General features: G+C 40.7%; 1 protein-coding gene across 3 annotated transcripts in view; it reads left to right on the top strand.

The window, feature by feature from the left end:
* The window catches only part of LOC146810628 (zona pellucida sperm-binding protein 4-like), a 124,183-nt gene that overhangs the window by 80,597 nt on the left and 25,903 nt on the right, over window positions 1-17,683 (top strand). For all 3 annotated transcript variants that reach the window (XM_085614438.1, XM_085614437.1, XM_085614436.1), the window contains exon 6: window positions 763-857. In XM_085614438.1, coding sequence (XP_085470564.1) covers window positions 763-857 — 95 coding nt within the window. The remainder of the gene's footprint in view (window positions 1-762; window positions 858-17,683) is intronic.

Raw genomic sequence — 17,683 nt, forward strand, 5'->3', positions numbered from 1 at the left:
ACAAGGTGCGCAGGGGGACAAGATAGTAGGGGATAAATACAAGAGTGAATGACAAGCAGCTTTCATATTATCCAGGAATCCTTATAATCAACACTTCCTTCCATCATACTAAACTTGGTCCAACTAGAATCATGTTAACTCGCCATTTGCATATTGGATCAAACACAAAAAATATTTTTCATTGTACATTTTAACAAACCTATGGCTTTCCAAAAAATGCTTCTCTAATGTATATGAAATGTGTCCCCTTATTCTGTGCCATAGTCATTCACTTGTGACTCACGTGCCTGACTGAATGAAGGTACATTGAATCACAGCCAGAGACTGATCATGTGGAAGAAACCAAAAGGTCGGCTCCTGGGAGTCTATTTACATTGTACATACATTCAGCTACAACCTCACCCGTGCAGTCAGCCACAGTCGAACTGACTTGCGCATGCACTGTGTTCATTTGGGAGCTGAGGGAATTTCTGGTGGTGTCAGATGATCCCTGGTTTGGGCTGTGAATGAGAACATTTCTGAGCTTCTCATCTTGCCGTGTGCACCTATTATCACTGAGCTGAGCAGGTCAGAGGAGACACAGAAGCAAAAGGCTGTTTAATACTACCATAGCTCGTTCATTCTTGTACATGGAGGGGTGGTGGGGAAGGGAATGTGTCAAACTGATGGCTTTCACTACAATCCGTAGGTCAAACTACACCCATGCCCTTGCACCGAAATCCAAGGCTTAAATTTTATTAATTCACTTATTCCTTCCACTAGGATGGTGATGCCACGGTGTATGAGAACAGGCTCGAGGCCACAAGTGATGTAAGGACATCAAGTGATGGGTCCATTACCAGGGCGAGCACCTTCAGGTAGATGGTAATGAAGCTCAAGGGTTTAAAATGGGATCTCTGAACTTTAGTTGTTTGCACTTTAAGCATCTGCTACTGAGACGAGTGAGACGTATGGGAGCCATCGAAGGGTATGGAGGGATCTCTAAATGTTTATGTAACAAGAGCTACTTCTGAAAAATTAAAATAGTCCAGAGCTACTAATGATTTTGACAATTGTTGTGGTAATGACCACTAAAGAGATGATCGCAATAGTTTCCACACATTCCAGAATTACTAGTACTGGCCTCTCAGATGTATGTAACAATATCGAGTAATGCCCATAATATTGACTAATAAAACATCATGAAAATAAATAAATATAGGGGTAAGTATCGACTGACTACTCTAAAATCCACATCTACATACCTTGAAGACCTATATATGTACGTGTGTGGGTGTATGTGTGTGTATGTATGTGTGTATATATATATATATATATATATATATATATATATATATATTCACTGAAAAAACCATAGGTTTCAGGGGTGTTATAGTTAGTTCAGCTAACTATAACTCGCGCGCCCGCAATGCACTGCTGATGACGTCACATATTACATCACTCATGACATGGTCAGTGACATCACTCATGACATCACTGATGACATCTCAAATGACATCATTCATGACATCATCCAGTGAATGTGTGTTTTTCTGAAAATTAAATATGTTTTATATATGTATATCTCAAGGTCGATGGAAGAATAAATGGGTATATAAGTGTCTAAATGGATGATTTATTTTTGAAAAATTGATTGTGTGACTGATTAAGTGTATCATAGTGAATACATGGCTTAGTGAGTAATGTTTAAATATGTAAATATCTGTATCAGTCTCTCACTTTGTGTACAAGTGGCTGCATGGGTTGGTGAGTAGCTACATGAGTGTCTATATAGGTTATTAGTTGGTTTTTTGAGTATCAGTCTGAGTGTCTGCATGGTTCGGTGGGGGGTATTACGTAGTGCATAGGTGCATGAATGAGTGACTCACTCTTTGTATGTGTTGAAGACAGCATGTGTGCAGGACTGTATGGGTGGATGAGTGTGTGTATGGGTGTGTTAGTGAGTGAATGACTGTCTCAAAAGTGTCTTTATGAGTAACTACATATGTTTTAAACTAGTATATGTAACTATTGGTGTATATAAGTGAGTATATGTGAGAGTGAGAGATTGAAAGAGTTCCTGTATGAATAAGTATGTGTTTCTATAAGTGATTGTTTAAAAGACTAAGTATGTGTAAGTTTCCGTGGAAGTAAGTGTGGTTGTGTGTGTATAACTGTATATGCAAATAAATGTATGTTTGATTCTTTATTAGCATGAGTGACTATGTGTGTGAGTAACTCTATGGATGAGTGGCATTGTGTAACAGGATGTATAGGTGTATGAGTACATATGATGAGTGAATACATGTATGAGTGACTGTATAGGACTGTTGGTGAATGAGTGGATGTGTATGTGGATCTTAGAATTACTGAAGAGGTTGTTGTAACTGGTATTGGTATGTCCATTGTTTTGAAAAGTTTAGTCTCTATTTTTAAATGTGTGTATCAAAGGTTATATTAGGGTGAGAGGAGGTCTGCCACTCTATCACAAGGATGATGTCATCAGTGATGTCATCAGTGATGTCACTGACCATGTCATGAGTGATGTAATATGTGACGTCATCAGCAGTGCATTGCGGGCGCGCGAGTTATAGTTAGCTGCACTAACTATAACGGGGGAATTTCAATGGTTTTATACAAGTGAAAAGTCCAGCTAACTATAACACCCCTGAAACCTATGGTTTTTTCAGTGAATTTCTGAGGTTTTTTAAATGCTAATTCCTAACTATTACGTGCCTGAAACCTATGGTTTTTTCTGTGAATTTCAAAGGTTTTTTAAATGCTTATTTCTAACTATGAAACTGTTACTGGGGTTTTAGGTTTAGGTAACGGCGCCACAGGGAAACTTCACATATGTTATCTATTTGCTTAAGTAATATGACGGTGCTAGAAGGTGGGAAGTACCGCCCGACTTCCCAGAAAAGAGAGCCTTAGCTCTAAACAGTTTTGCAATCAGTCCTTAGCACACGTCCTTTTCTATCAAACATCAAGTTATCTCGTGTTTACACAATGACAGTACAAATCAGTAGGCAAAAGAAATAGATTAGTCTCCTCTTATGGGTGGTTCTTTATTCGTTAGGTGTCTTCCGTGCGATACACAACATCCAGCCGACACGTGTTTCGTCGCAACAGGGGAAAATTAGTCCCGCGACTTTTTCAAGGCTGTGTTACAAAAGAAATTGAGAACCTATATAGTACATAACTTGAAAACATGTACTTAATGGCAATGCCAAAGCAACTTGGTGGTGAGACTCAAGAACCGACAATCAACGGGTGAGCAAGTAGTCCATTGCAAAAAACACTAAGCATTGAAAAGTTTAACATTTCTTAATTAAAGAAATCTTAGTATAAACATAACCTATATATGATTCTAATAGGAAGGAGAGAGCTGGAGAAACGTGCTGAAGTGGGGAAATACGCTAAAAACCAAAGCTAATCATAATTTAGAGTGGCAAAACCCACGTGAACAGTTTTGTGGTGTGATGTGGCTAGGTTCAATTCCATGTGTTTAAAAACCAGACGTAGTGCGTCTATATGTGTGGTCATGCGATGATATTTTGTGTGCCATATATCAGTGAAGACAAACGTGAACGTGAAATTGGGAGTCATCCGGTCATAGCTACCTAATCTTTGTTTGGTAAGTATTTCTGAAAAAATGATAAATATAACCTTATTTAGTTCTCGTAAAAGGGACTCAGAAAATCCAGGACCGAAAATAAACATGGGCAGTGTTTGTTAAAGTAAAAACACCTACTTATTAAGTGGTGATAATTCCAAACCACCTATGGTTTCAGTAGTGGTGGCATCAAATTCTTCCTCAGTATTTGTTCAATGGTCAGGTTCAATACAGTTATATTTCCAGTACTGTGAAAAATAAGTTAAATGAGTTAATTAACCTATATCATATGCTGCATACTGATTCTAACGTCGTTGTGCGGTGTGTTATATTAAACGCTAAAGGCTGAGCTTGAATTCAAAACTCAGTCCTTGTATATGGATATGAATACTAAAATAAATATTAAAAAACCGAAATACGGCTGGTCTCAAAAGTGACAAAACGTCTTTCACGTATAGTGGCTATGGGGTTATTAAGCGCAAAAGTAGGCGCCGGCTCATAATGAAAAGAAAGGCCATCATTGGCCAATTAATCAGTTATCGGAATGTATTCTTAAAGACTTAATCGTCCTGTTACGAAAATGGTGTTGGACGTCAAGAAATGATTGCGTATATCCCCATGTGAAGGGCGTTGATGCGGAGTGTAAGCAAGCCCTGGTCAGTATCTGTCCCCAAACTAAAGTGTACCTGATTGTATTTAAAAATAGCGCAAGCCCCCAATTAGTGCTTAAAAGGCTCTATTGGTACATCCTGACATTATTCGTGTCATGACCTGAAACCCGACCTGAGTGCGGGATGAGGTTTCTACACTGTCTTCTCAGCTCACTGGGTAAATATTCCTAGTAAACTTAAACGCCTGAGGGACGTATGCTACGCTTACCTTATTAGACTGAAAAACGAGCCGGAATAGTGCCCGTCACTGGTTTCCCGTTCGAAGTGTTCGCATGCGAGTGGCTTACCTGGTGATTATGTTTCCGGTTTCGAAACGTGAAGCGTGATCACGTGACTAGTTTCATTGCGTGCCTCTTCTCATGCAGTGAATGGAAAAGGGACTCAGGTGAAATGGCTAATACTTCGGCCATTTTAAAGCTATGCTTTGTATCCTAGTATTAATGCTAATATCTATATTATAGATCTCTCCAGCTATTAGAAACAGTACAAGATAATCGGATTTCTAGAATGAAACAAATGATTCAAACAGTGTAAAAAATAAAACGTATTGTAAAACATCTATACCATGAATATCCATGGGTTAATTAACCTCATGTGTTCCACAACTGTGATTAGACAAACGTTGCAAATTGGAAAAAACATTCAATTCTAACATAATGTATACATCAGCATATGAATAGATACGTATATCATATGACATTTTCGTTTGAGTTTTAGTACTGATCACACCCGTGTGTAGTAGTGATGTGGGTAGAATAACCCAATGACATGTTGTATGGTGAATCATGGCAAAAGGGAACTGTGAATAGGTCTGTGTATACGGTGACTAGAATCTAAGTACTAGGGGTCTTACCTTCCTAGGAAGTAGTGTAGTTCATGGTCAATGTTAAGACCGTGTTCCACACTACGCATTTTTAAAATCCATTGAGCCTCTCTTTGCCTCAATGTCAGTTCTCTGTTTCCTCCTCTGGGACTAATTGGGACATGTTCTATTCCATAGAATTTGAATGTACGATTACCTGTTTGTGCATGACAAGTAGACATGTGCGCTGCTAGTGGGTATCTCATGTCTACCTGTTTGATTGCTCTAGTATGTTCCCCTATGCGGTCCCGCAAGGGTCTGATTGTGCTACCAATGTAGTATTTATCACATTTGCATTGTATTATATATACTACAAATTTGGTTAGACAGTTAATGTTAGAGTTTATTTTGTATTTCCTTCCCCCTGGTCCCAAAAATTCAGTCTTACGATCGTCAGCCCATTTGCACGAGCTACAATGACCGCATGTGTAAAAGCCACATGAATATTGGCTAAACCAATTAGTTGTGGTGATTGTTTTTGGATAGCTAGGACTCAGTAGGTTCCTCAGTGAGACCCCCCTCCTGTATGTTATAGTAGGTTTGTCTGCAATGAACTCCCTAAGGGTATTGTCTGCCTTTAGTAAGTGCCAGTGTCTGTTGAGGCTCCTTTTTAAAACTACCGACCAGTTGTTGTAACCGGTAATCAATCTGATTTTTTGATCATTATCATCCTGTTTGGGTTTTTCTTTCAATGTTTCGAGTTGGGTCATATTATCTATTCTTTCCTCCGCTTTCTTAAGTAAGGGTTTACTGTAGCCCCTTCTTTTGAACCTTGTCAATATTCCTTTCTTCTGTGTATGAAATTCATCATCCCTACTACAATTACGTCTGGTTCTGGTTAATTCTCCAAATGGGATAGAACGAATTTGGTGATAGGGATGTGCACTGCTAGCATGCAACAGAGAGTTGCAAGCTGTTGCCTTGCGGTACAGTCTACTCTCAATTTTGCTGTTGTATATATATAGTTCCACGTCTAGAAATGATATGTGTGTTTTGCTGTGTTCCATTGTGAATCTTATATTGCAATCGTTGTTGTTAAGAAATTCAAAAAAACTTAAGAGTTTGGTATTCGTCCCTGTCCAGATCATGATACAATCATCAATATAACGACCCCAAAATAAAATAGTCGTTATATTCAGCACCCAATGGGCCCCAGATTCTCGTCTCCTCGAACCAACCCATAAAGAGGTTGGCATACGAGGGAGAAAATCTGGAGCCCATCGCTACTCCCTGTGTTTGTCTAAACCATTGTTGTTTGAAGAGAAACACATTGTTGTCCAAAATTAGTTCTATCATCTCAATGAGCATTTCTGTATGGTTCCAGGAGCTAGCAACCCTTCTGTTCAACATCCTTTTGACTGCTCTAATGCCAATATCTCTTTTTATACTGGTGTACAGAGCGGTTACATCCAGTGTGACCATAGTCATGTTATCTTCCCAGTTTAGGTCAGCTAAGGTACTCAGAATGTGTTTAGTGTCCCTTATATATGAAGCTAAGTTGGTTACTAAAGGCTTCAGAAAGATGTCTACGTATTCAGATATCCTTTCTGTCGGACCACCTATCCCCGATATTATGGGTCTACCTGGTGGGAATGGAAGGTTCTTGTGTACCTTTGGTACAGTGTAAATACATGGGTATCCTTCTTCATACGGGAGGCCGTGTTCTTGATGTCATGTTTGTCTAGTTCAGCCGTGACCAACAGACACTGGCACTTACTAAAGGCAGACAATACCCTTAGGGAGTTCATTGCAGACAAACCTACTATAACATACAGGAGGGGGGTCTCACTGAGGAACCTACTGAGTCCTAGCTATCCAAAAACAATCACCACAACTAATTGGTTTAGCCAATATTCATGTGGCTTTTACACATGCGGTCATTGTAGCTCGTGCAAATGGGCTGACGATCGTAAGACTGAATTTTTGGGACCAGGGGGAAGGAAATACAAAATAAACTCTAACATTAACTGTCTAACCAAATTTGTAGTATATATAATACAATGCAAATGTGATAAATACTACATTGGTAGCACAATCAGACCCTTGCGGGACCGCATAGGGGAACATACTAGAGCAATCAAACAGGTAGACATGAGATACCCACTAGCAGCGCACATGTCTACTTGTCATGCACAAACAGGTAATCGTACATTCAAATTCTATGGAATAGAACATGTCCCAATTAGTCCCAGAGGAGGAAACAGAGAACTGACATTGAGGCAAAGAGAGGCTCAATGGATTTTAAAAATGCGTAGTGTGGAACATGGTCTTAACATTGACCATGAACTACACTACTTCCTAGGAAGGTAAGACCCCTAGTACTTAGATTCTAGTCACCGTATACACAGACCTATTCACAGTTCCCTTTTGCCATGATTCACCATACAACATGTCATTGGGTTATTCTACCCACATCACTACTACACACGGGTGTGATCAGTACTAAAACTCAAACGAAAATGTCATATGATATACGTATCTATTCATATGCTGATGTATACATTATGTTAGAATTGAATGTTTTTTCCAATTTGCAACGTTTCTGTCTAATCACAGTTGTGGAACACATGATGTTAATTAACCCATGGATATTCATGGTATAGATGTTTTACAATAAGTTTTATTTTTTACACTGTTTGAATCATTTGTTTCATTCTAGAAATCCGATTATCTTGTACTGTTTCTAATAGCTGGAGAGATCTATAATATAGATATTAGCATTAATACTAGGATACAAAGCATAGCTTTAAAATGGCCGAAGTATTAGCCATTTCACCTGAGTCCCTTTTCCATTCACTGCATGAGAAGAGGCACGTAATGAAACTAGTCACGTGATCACGCTTCACGTTTCGAAACCGGAAACATAATCACCAGGTAAGCCACTCGCATGCGAACACTTCGAACGGGAAACCAGTGACGGGCACTATTCCGGCTCGTTTTTCAGTCTAATAAGGTAAGCGTAGCATACGTCCCTCAGGCGTTTAAGTTTACTAGGAATATTTACCCAGTGAGCTGAGAAGACAGTGTAGAAACCTCATCCCGCACTCAGGTCGGGTTTCAGGTCATGACACGAATAATGTCAGGATGTACCAATAGAGCCTTTTAAGCACTAATTGGGGGCTTGCGCTATTTTTAAATACAATCAGGTACACTTTAGTTTGGGGACAGATACTGACCAGGGCTTGCTTACACTCCGCATCAACGCCCTTCACATGGGGATATACGCAATCATTTCTTGACGTCCAACACCATTTTCGTAACAGGACGATTAAGTCTTTAAGAATACATTCCGATAACTGATTAATTGGCCAATGATGGCTTTTCTTTTCATTATGAGCCGGCGCCTACTTTTGCGCTTAATAACCCCATAGCCACTATACGTGAAAGACGTTTTGTCACTTTTGAGACCAGCCGTATTTCGGTTTTTTAATATTTATTTTAGTATTCATATCCATATACAAGGACTGAGTTTTGAATTCAAGCTCAGCCTTTAGCGTTTAATATAACACACCGCACAACGACGTTAGAATCAGTATGCAGCATATGATATAGGTTAATTAACTCATTTAACTTATTTTTCACAGTACTGGAAATATAACTGTATTGAACCTGACCATTGAACAAATACTGAGGAAGAATTTGATGCCACCACTACTGAAACCATAGGTGGTTTGGAATTATCACCACTTAATAAGTAGGTGTTTTTACTTTAACAAACACTGCCCATGTTTATTTTCGGTCCTGGATTTTCTGAGTCCCTTTTACGAGAACTAAATAAGGTTATATTTATCATTTTTTCAGAAATACTTACCAAACAAAGAATAGGTAGCTATGACCGGATGACTCCCAATTTCACGTTCACGTTTGTCTTCACTGATATATGGCACACAAAATATCATCGCATGACCACACATATAGACGCACTACGTCTGGTTTTTAAACACATGGAATTGAACCTAGCCACATCACACCACAAAACTGTTCACGTGGGTTTTGCCACTCTAAATTATGATTAGCTTTGGTTTTTAGCGTATTTCCCCACTTCAGCACGTTTCTCCAGCTCTCTCCTTCCTATTAGAATCATATATAGGTTATGTTTATACTAAGATTTCTTTAATTAAGAAATGTTAAACTTTTCAATGCTTAGTGTTTTTTGCAATGGACTACTTGCTCACCCGTTGATAGTCGGTTCTTGAGTCTCACCACCAAGTTGCTTTGGCATTGCCATTAAGTACATGTTTTCAAGTTATGTACTATATAGGTTCTCAATTTCTTTTGTAACACAGCCTTGAAAAAGTCGCGGGACTAATTTTCCCCTGTTGCGACGAAACACGTGTCGGCTGGATGTTGTGTATCGCACGGAAGACACCTAACGAATAAAGAACCACCCATAAGAGGAGACTAATCTATTTCTTTTGCCTACTGATTTGTACTGTCATTGTGTAAACACGAGATAACTTGATGTTTGATAGAAAAGGACGTGTGCTAAGGACTGATTGCAAAATTATTTCTAACTATGCCTACAGAGATAGGACATGTGAAGAAAGAAGAAAAAATGCACAGAAAGAAAAAAAAGAAGTGCAGAAAGAAGCAACAGAAGTCCTCAAAGACGAAGAAAAGTGCAGGAAGAAGGATAACGTGCAGAAAGAACAAAAAGAAGAGCAGAAAGAAGCCTTGTTGCAAAATCATCCTGTACCCTCAACTTTTTCAGACGGATACTGGTGGTAACTGAGTCTGACTAACCAGTCCTAGAGCCAGTGCTATGTTAAAAGACACTTAGAATGCAGTGAAAACACCTACATACACTAGGGAACATTATGCGTTGGGGTCCCCCTGTGATTAGCATGACCTCCTCTGTAAACCCCTAGTATATAATAGGGCAGGGGGATTAAAACTACCTCTTAAAACAGGCCACAGGGCGTTTTTGCACACGTTAACTCAGGCCCCGTCCCCTCCCTTCACCACTGTGTAAACACGCCCTGTGTCCGTTTTTAGTTGGGAGATTAAGTTCATTTTAATCCTGAGGGTCCCTAGGGTCCAACTAGCCCACTAGGTACCTCCAGTAAGTGCCACAGAGCTGCGTTGCAGAGATGTGTAAAAAGTGGCACGGCCTGGACCACCTCTCTGCAATGCAGCTCAGTGGCACTTACTGGAAGCACTTGGTGGGCTAGTTAGCCCCCAGGGGCCCTGAGTATTGAAGGAAAATTATATCCCCAATTTAAAACGTGCCATAGTGCGTGTTTGCACATGTCTCCTCAGGCCCCGTCCCCTCCCTTCACCACTGTGTAAACGCGCCCTCTGGCTTTTCTAAGTTGAGAGATTAAGTCCCCTTGAATCCTAAGGTGTAAAAAAAAAGGGGCTTGGCCTCAGAACACCTGTCTGCAGCGCAGCTCCCTGGTGCATACTGGAGATGCCTGTTGGGCTAGTTGGCCCTTAGGGACCCTCAGTATTGAAGAGGAATTAATTCCTCAACTTACAACTCGCCAGGGGGCGCGTTTACAGAGTGCTGCAAGGAGGGGGCGTGGCCTCCGGCACGATGCCAGTCTTTTATTTATTTTAATTTTTTAAGAAGGGGGGCTGTGTGGTTCCCCTTCTTATTCTAATTTATTGGCCCTGATGACCCCATCCCCCATGGACTGTCTCCTAATTATATTTTTTTTACCCCAATCCCCAGGGCCGGCCACTGTTTTTTATTATTTTAAAAAAATATATATTTATAGACACACCTAGGACATGCTGGACAAACCGTACGTACCTATCACCATGACGATTTGCGTGTTATTCATTAAAAGGCGACTATGCATACAATGAATCCACGTGGAATGTATTTACACCACTAGTGAAGCTCTGACATGTCTGATGCCCTACCGTGCCTAATCCCGGTAGACACCCTTGTCGTTTATTTATACAAACATGGGTAGCTATTGACGGGCACATTTAATACACATGCACACCAAGCCATTCAAAGGGGATTCGACAAAAATTCGACCAAAACTATGTAAGAAACCTCCCTCACGGTTAATAAAACACACATCCACTGCCGGATGTGTAATACTTTTTATTTTACTCTCTGGAAAGGGGACGAACATCACTTGAGAGTCACAGCGCTCTCCTGGCAGAGCCCAATGCTGTGTTACACCCACCATTGCCTGCTGAGTGCCACACACCTCTGTGTTGTATTCCACTAGCTAGTGCATATGCTATGACACTCTCTAGCCCATGTGCACTGTAACACCACCCCGTGAATATGTCATGCCACACTTGTCTTCGCACGGGTTATATTGCCCCATCTAACGTGCCTTCCTCGATGCCTATGTTATAACGCACAGTGCTATGCCATACATATTACAATCTGGGATCCATATCTTTGTCACAGTGCATATGCAACGTTACACTCCCCAGCACATATTTTATATTGCAACTTTAGAGACTAGTTAGGTTACACAACACTGCCCTGTGCATATTACACTCCAAGGCGCATATCGCATAGCACGCGCTAGTGCCTGTGCTATCTCGCGCTCTCCAATGAATCTGTCATTGCGCACAATGTATTGCATATTATATTTCACGCCCGGTTCATCTTATATGACACTTTTTGGTGCATAGTTTATACCATACACTATATCTAGTTTTCATTTTCAATCGTGCTCTCAGGACTATGTTCTATATAACACTGTGTTCACCTACCCTTTTCACGGGCATTACATTTTGTGATAGGGGGTGGAGGGTCAGGGGGTGTTTCTGCCAAGTGAGCCCGGAGTCACAGTCACAAACGTCCTCTTCTTCCTGAATAAAAGTGAGATTATGCTGCATACTTGTTCATGTTTTAAGTAGTTCGCACAGACACACGTTTTAAAAACAATAAAGTTCCTAATACCCGCCTTCTCTGAACAGTTAGCTTGCTGCCCCATCCCCTCCTCCCTATCCTCTGTTGTGTGAATCCATGGACTAGCCTCCTCCCTCCTGCCATGCATGGTCTGATGTGCTGCCACTGCCCTCAATTTAGTATGATGTACCAGTCCACTCCTCCTGCCCTCCATTGCCCAATTCTATGCCCCATCATTGACCTCCTGCTTAAACTCTGTGCTTAGCTTGCTTCCCCTATTCTCCTTCCCCCTGCCCTCCGATGTCTTTGTATATGCCCCTGCTCCATCCTTTTTGCCCACCATGTTCCATGGACCTGCCACTCCTATCTACTCTGAGTGTTCTGTTGAGCTGCCACTCCCCTCCCACCTGCCTTGCATTGTCAGATGATTGTAACCTGTCCCTGCCCCCTCCACCCTGCCTGTCCACATGCCATGCCCCTATCCTCTTCCTCCTGTCCTACATGGTCCATTGTACTGCCACACCCTTCTGCCCTCCCTGGTCTGTTGTGCTGCAACTGCTCCTCCTGCCTGCCCCGTGCGGTCTGTTGTGAGGCCCCTTCCCCTGAACTTTCTTGTCTGTGCACAGGTCCTGACCCTCCCTTCTATCCTCCATCGTCCTTTGTGCATGCCCCTGCACCCTCCTTCTTGCCCATCATAGCCATTGTGCTACCACTAACCCTCCCACTTGCCATGCATGGTCTTCTGTGCTGCCATGGCCCCTCCCACCTTCCCTGTGTGGTCAGTTAGCTGCCCCTGAACCCCTCCCACCTTTCCTCCATGGTCTGTGTGTATGCCATCACAGTCTCACTGTTGCTCTTCATGGTGTGTCTTGCTTCTAGTGCCCATCCTGCCTGACCTCCATGGCTATCCTGCTGCTCCTGCCCTGCCCCCTTGCCCCCAGCCCTCTGTTTACATGTGCAGACCCCTACTCCCTCCCTCCTGGCTTGTCTGTTCCAGTGTAATGCCCCTGATCCATTCCTCCTGCCCTTTATGGTCTGTTATGCTGCAGCTTTCTCTCCTGTCTGTTCATTATGGTCCTGCCTCTTGCCCCTATGTTCTCTGTTGTCCATGTGCATGGTCCTGTCCCCTCCCTCTTGCTTTCTATGGATTGTTGTGCTGCACTCCCGTCCCGCATGCCCTGTGTGGTGTATTGTGCTGCTGCAAACCCTGATGCCTGCCCTGCAGGGTCAGTTTGGTGCACCTCTCCATGTCCCTTCTGTCCTCTGTTATCCAAGTCCATGTCCCTACCCCATTTCCTTCCATGATCCAATGTACCATACTTGCGAACATTTTGAACTTGGTAAGAGGGAGATTTTGAAAAAAAACTGGGGTATTGATTTTCCCCTTTGAGTTACATTGAAAAAGAGGAGATTGTAGACAGGAGACAGATCAAATAAAGCCCATTTGAGCTTAAAAACATTGGACGTTTCCTGGCTGGTTGTACTACCATTGCCTCTTCCTTCTGCCCACAATGGTCTATTACATTGCCACAGCCTCTCTTGCAAGTCCTGTATTGTTGGTTTGTTGCCCCTGCCCCCCTTTCCACTGCCCTCCATAGTCTGTTGTGCTGCCACTGCCCTTCCTGCCTGTTCAGTGTGGTTAAATTGTTGCCTTTGCACCCTCCTACCTGCCTTCAATTTTCAGAGTCCGTGCCCCTGGCCTCTGCCTCTCAACAGTATCCTAATGAACAACTAGATTGCTAACATTCTATATTTATTACAAAAGTGTGGAACGCCTGACGTCATCTTGATGTAATCAAAACTGGTAATACCTAGAGCATTTCCTTTAGAAATTACATATATGAGAGGGTCTTATTGGCATCAAAATTATGGTTAGTGCTCTAAAAGACTAAAATAAGGACATATTTTCTGAGTTTTCAAATAGCGACAAAGCACTTTTAAATTATTTGTTACCTTTATGTTTTTTTATCCAGTTGACCACTTGATTAAATGTTGCACTTAGGGGAGAGGATGTGGTGTTACTTCCAGAACTGCAGACTTTGCAACTGGGGAACCAGGTTGGAGTTTCTGCTTCAGCTCAACATTCTGTGATTCTGGTCAAATCACTTAGTCTCCCCATGTCTACAACCAAAATGAATTTGTTCTTGTGTGATGTAACCAATGCTCATGTAAAGCACTCCAATACCTGACAAGTCTGCACTATATAACACTGCAAAAACACAAAATAATAAGTGTTTTGCACACTTCTGTCATTGGGCTATATTTGGGCTACATCTGGGTGATTTTGGACTACATTTGGGCTCTTTTGTCTCCGGTGGCCATCTTGGGAGATTTATTTGTTACGAAGTTTCCTAATTTCCTCATGTACTGCAGTCTCCTCAGTAGGAAATGCTTTCAGTTTTTTACTTTGATTCCATCATGAAGGTATTCAGATATGTCACACATTTGCCATAAATTCTGAATGTTAGCACTCTAGTTGCTCATTAGATCACTGTAGTAAAACTACTGTTCACCATGGAAGTCTGCTCCTGGTATTAAAAGTGCATGTTTCAGTCTGCATGTCAGAATTTTTTAATGAAATAGAAGCGGATTTGAGAAGTCACTCAAAATGTGCCCTCATTTTCTTTCTTCAGCATTAATCATAATTTCTATGGAAAAATAAACCCCCTCATTGTGTTCCTTTTTAAATTAAATGTTTTAAGTGTTACCAGTTTATTCCAATCAAGATGGCTTCAGGTGTGCCATACTTTTGTCATAATGAAGACAGTAAGCGCTCTAGTTGTTTTTAAGAACACTCTGGGACATTCTGTCATTGGGCTATACTTGGGCTACATCTGGGTGATATTTGGTCTACATTTGGGCTCTTTTGTCTCTGGTGGCCATCTTGGCAGACTTATTTGTTATGAAGTTTCCTAATTTCCTCATTTACTGCAGTCTCCTCAGTAGGAAATACTTTCAGTGTTTTTACTTTGATTCCAAAGGCATTCAGATGTGTCACACATTTGCCATAAATTCAGAATGTTAGCACTCTTTTTGCTCATTAGATCACTGTAGTAAAGCTACTGCTCACCAGGGAAAACTGCTGCTGGTATTGAAAGTGCATGTTTCAGTCTGCATGTCAGAATTGTTTTATGAAATAGAAGAGGATTTGAGAAGTCACTCAAAATGTGCCCTAATTTTTCTTTCTGCAGCACTAATCATACTTTTTATGGGAAAATGAACCCCCTCATTTTGTTCCTTTTTAAATTAAATGTTTTAAGAGTTACCACTTTAATCCAAGCAAGATGGCTTCAGGTGTGCCATACGTTTATCATAAGTTGGACTGTTAGCGTTCTAGTTGTTCTTTGGAACACTCTGGGAAGCTGCAGTAGAACACAAAGGAATCAACTGACAGTCTCTGCCCTTGTTGGATGTACATGTTTTACTGAGAATGTCAGACTTAATTCTCACATGACTGAGAAAGATAATGTGAATTTACAGAAAATAAGCTCTCAGTTTAGCTTATAGATCACCTTCCAAACCTCTGTGGGAAAAGCATGAGAAAATATTTTTCTCTCAATCATGATATCCCAGCAGAAGGCTTTTTCACATGGTGAAATCACCTTAGAACACACCACAATTCCTAAAATGAGTATGGTACCATCAACAAATGATTTATAATGTAACTAAAGTCTTAAAACCTTCTATTAACTGCAATGCTTTTTAATGAGGTGCTATCATGTATATTGGTCCCAAGATGGCTGCCAACACTTCTTGGATGAAGTGCTGACAGCCAATCAGATCTCAGGATGAGATGTGTGGTTAGGCTCCGCCCACATATATATATGATTTTACTTTTGATTTTCTCAGGAACTACTGAACAGATTGACACCAGACCTGCAAAAGGCACATCCCTGACCTGAGGACTACCTCTCTGCCAAATTTCAAGTAATTCTGTTCAGCCGTTCGGGCTGTACCTTGGACTAAAGGTCCCTATGGAAAATTGCATGGGGAAAACGCGTTTTGGGACCCCCCTTTTTTCTCAGCCCCCGCTTGACGAATCCCCCCGAGACTTTCAGGGTAGGAGCGGAGTGGAGCGCCCCACCTATTTTGAAAAGTTCGCGAGGATTCGTCAACCGGCGCCAAAGTTATTCCAAATAGAATGTTGCAGATTTCCTATGGAAACACGGTCCTAACTATAACTATATACTGGCGACCGCCAGTAGATTATTTATATTTATATATATATATATATATATATATATATATATATATATATATATATATATATATATATATATATATATGTTGCAACAATCACTCCATCAGGAAATGACACGAACTCCTCTTAGGTGGCAAAACGAAATTTATTTTCGGTTCTCACTGCTCTTGGTCATGACGCGTTTCGGCCGTACCGTCGGCCTTGTTCACATAACAACGCCATAGCGGGAAAACTCCAATTTAAATGTTTTTTTTCCTCTTTCAAACCCAGTGTCACATGATTACTAGACATAGAGAATAGACTGCGACATTTTTACACATACTAGATTTTGGAAAACAGACTAGGTGGTATCTCTCCACATTAATTGCATATTGCTACATAAAGTGGAAGGAATAACATATATATATACACCTTTAAATACACATTTACGTATAAATAAATAAATACATAAATACATTTCAGTATAAATACAATATAATTCACTATATGTTAAAATCGTTTTCTTAAAATGATGGCATAAATGCGTAATTTAGTGAGTCTTAGATGTGTGGTTGTCCACCTGATCTTAATTTCCATCAAAACTCAACTATGTGTATGTGAAAAGGGATGAAGGTGTCACAGAAAAAGACTCTACTTCATAATCAAAATCACCCATAAACCAAGGAAAAGTGTAAAAAACATTCGATTGACCCCTCAAATGTGCAAAGTTGCGAAAAGTGCATAATGCAGATCTTCTAATAGGAATTTAATTTAATGCACCGTCAATGTTGGCAAGTACATATTAGTACATGTAGTAGAATGCTTAAAAAACTGTACAATAAAATACCTATTTATTATCACAACTAGTGTAAAGATAAAAAAGAAAATTAAAGTGAGAAGTGTCCATAAATAAATTAAATCAGTGGAAACTTCAGAGGGGCATAAGAATCCCAAACTAGATGTGTGTTCATTTCAAGTAAGTGGATCAACTTAATTTAAAGGATCCTATTAATACTAGTAATACTTCATAAGTGTGACTTGTGGGCAAATATCAACATCATTGCAATCAATATGGCAGGAGACTTGTTCCCGATTGCTCCTGTTAAAGAGGCTCTTATGAGGTTTCTCCAAGCAGACTTCTAAGCAGATTTAAAGGTAGGTGTGCATATCTTCAGTGGTATTTAACCCATAAGGGGCCTTCGTATCCATTTCCAGTATTAGGCGAGTCTCTAATTGCCTTAGTAGCCTTTCCCTATTGCCTCCTCGGCGTAATTTAGGGATGGCGTCAATTACGTAGTAACTAAGACATTTTAAGTCATTGTTGTGTTTGTCTTTGAAATGACGAGCCACTGGATAAGTGCTGTCATTATTAACAATGGCTCTCAAATGCTGCAGGATACGGGTATGCACTTGAAGTTTGGTACTACCAATATACGATAGGTCACAGGTACAGGTGAGGACATAGACAGCATATTCTGTACGGCAATTAAAATGCCCTTTGATTGGTGTTTCCTTGGGACTAAAGGGAGTTTTATATGTAGTACGGTTA

The sequence above is a fragment of the Triturus cristatus genome, chromosome 7 (genome assembly GCF_964204655.1).
Source record: "Triturus cristatus chromosome 7, aTriCri1.1, whole genome shotgun sequence".
Classification (NCBI taxonomy): Eukaryota; Metazoa; Chordata; class Amphibia; order Caudata; family Salamandridae; genus Triturus; species Triturus cristatus.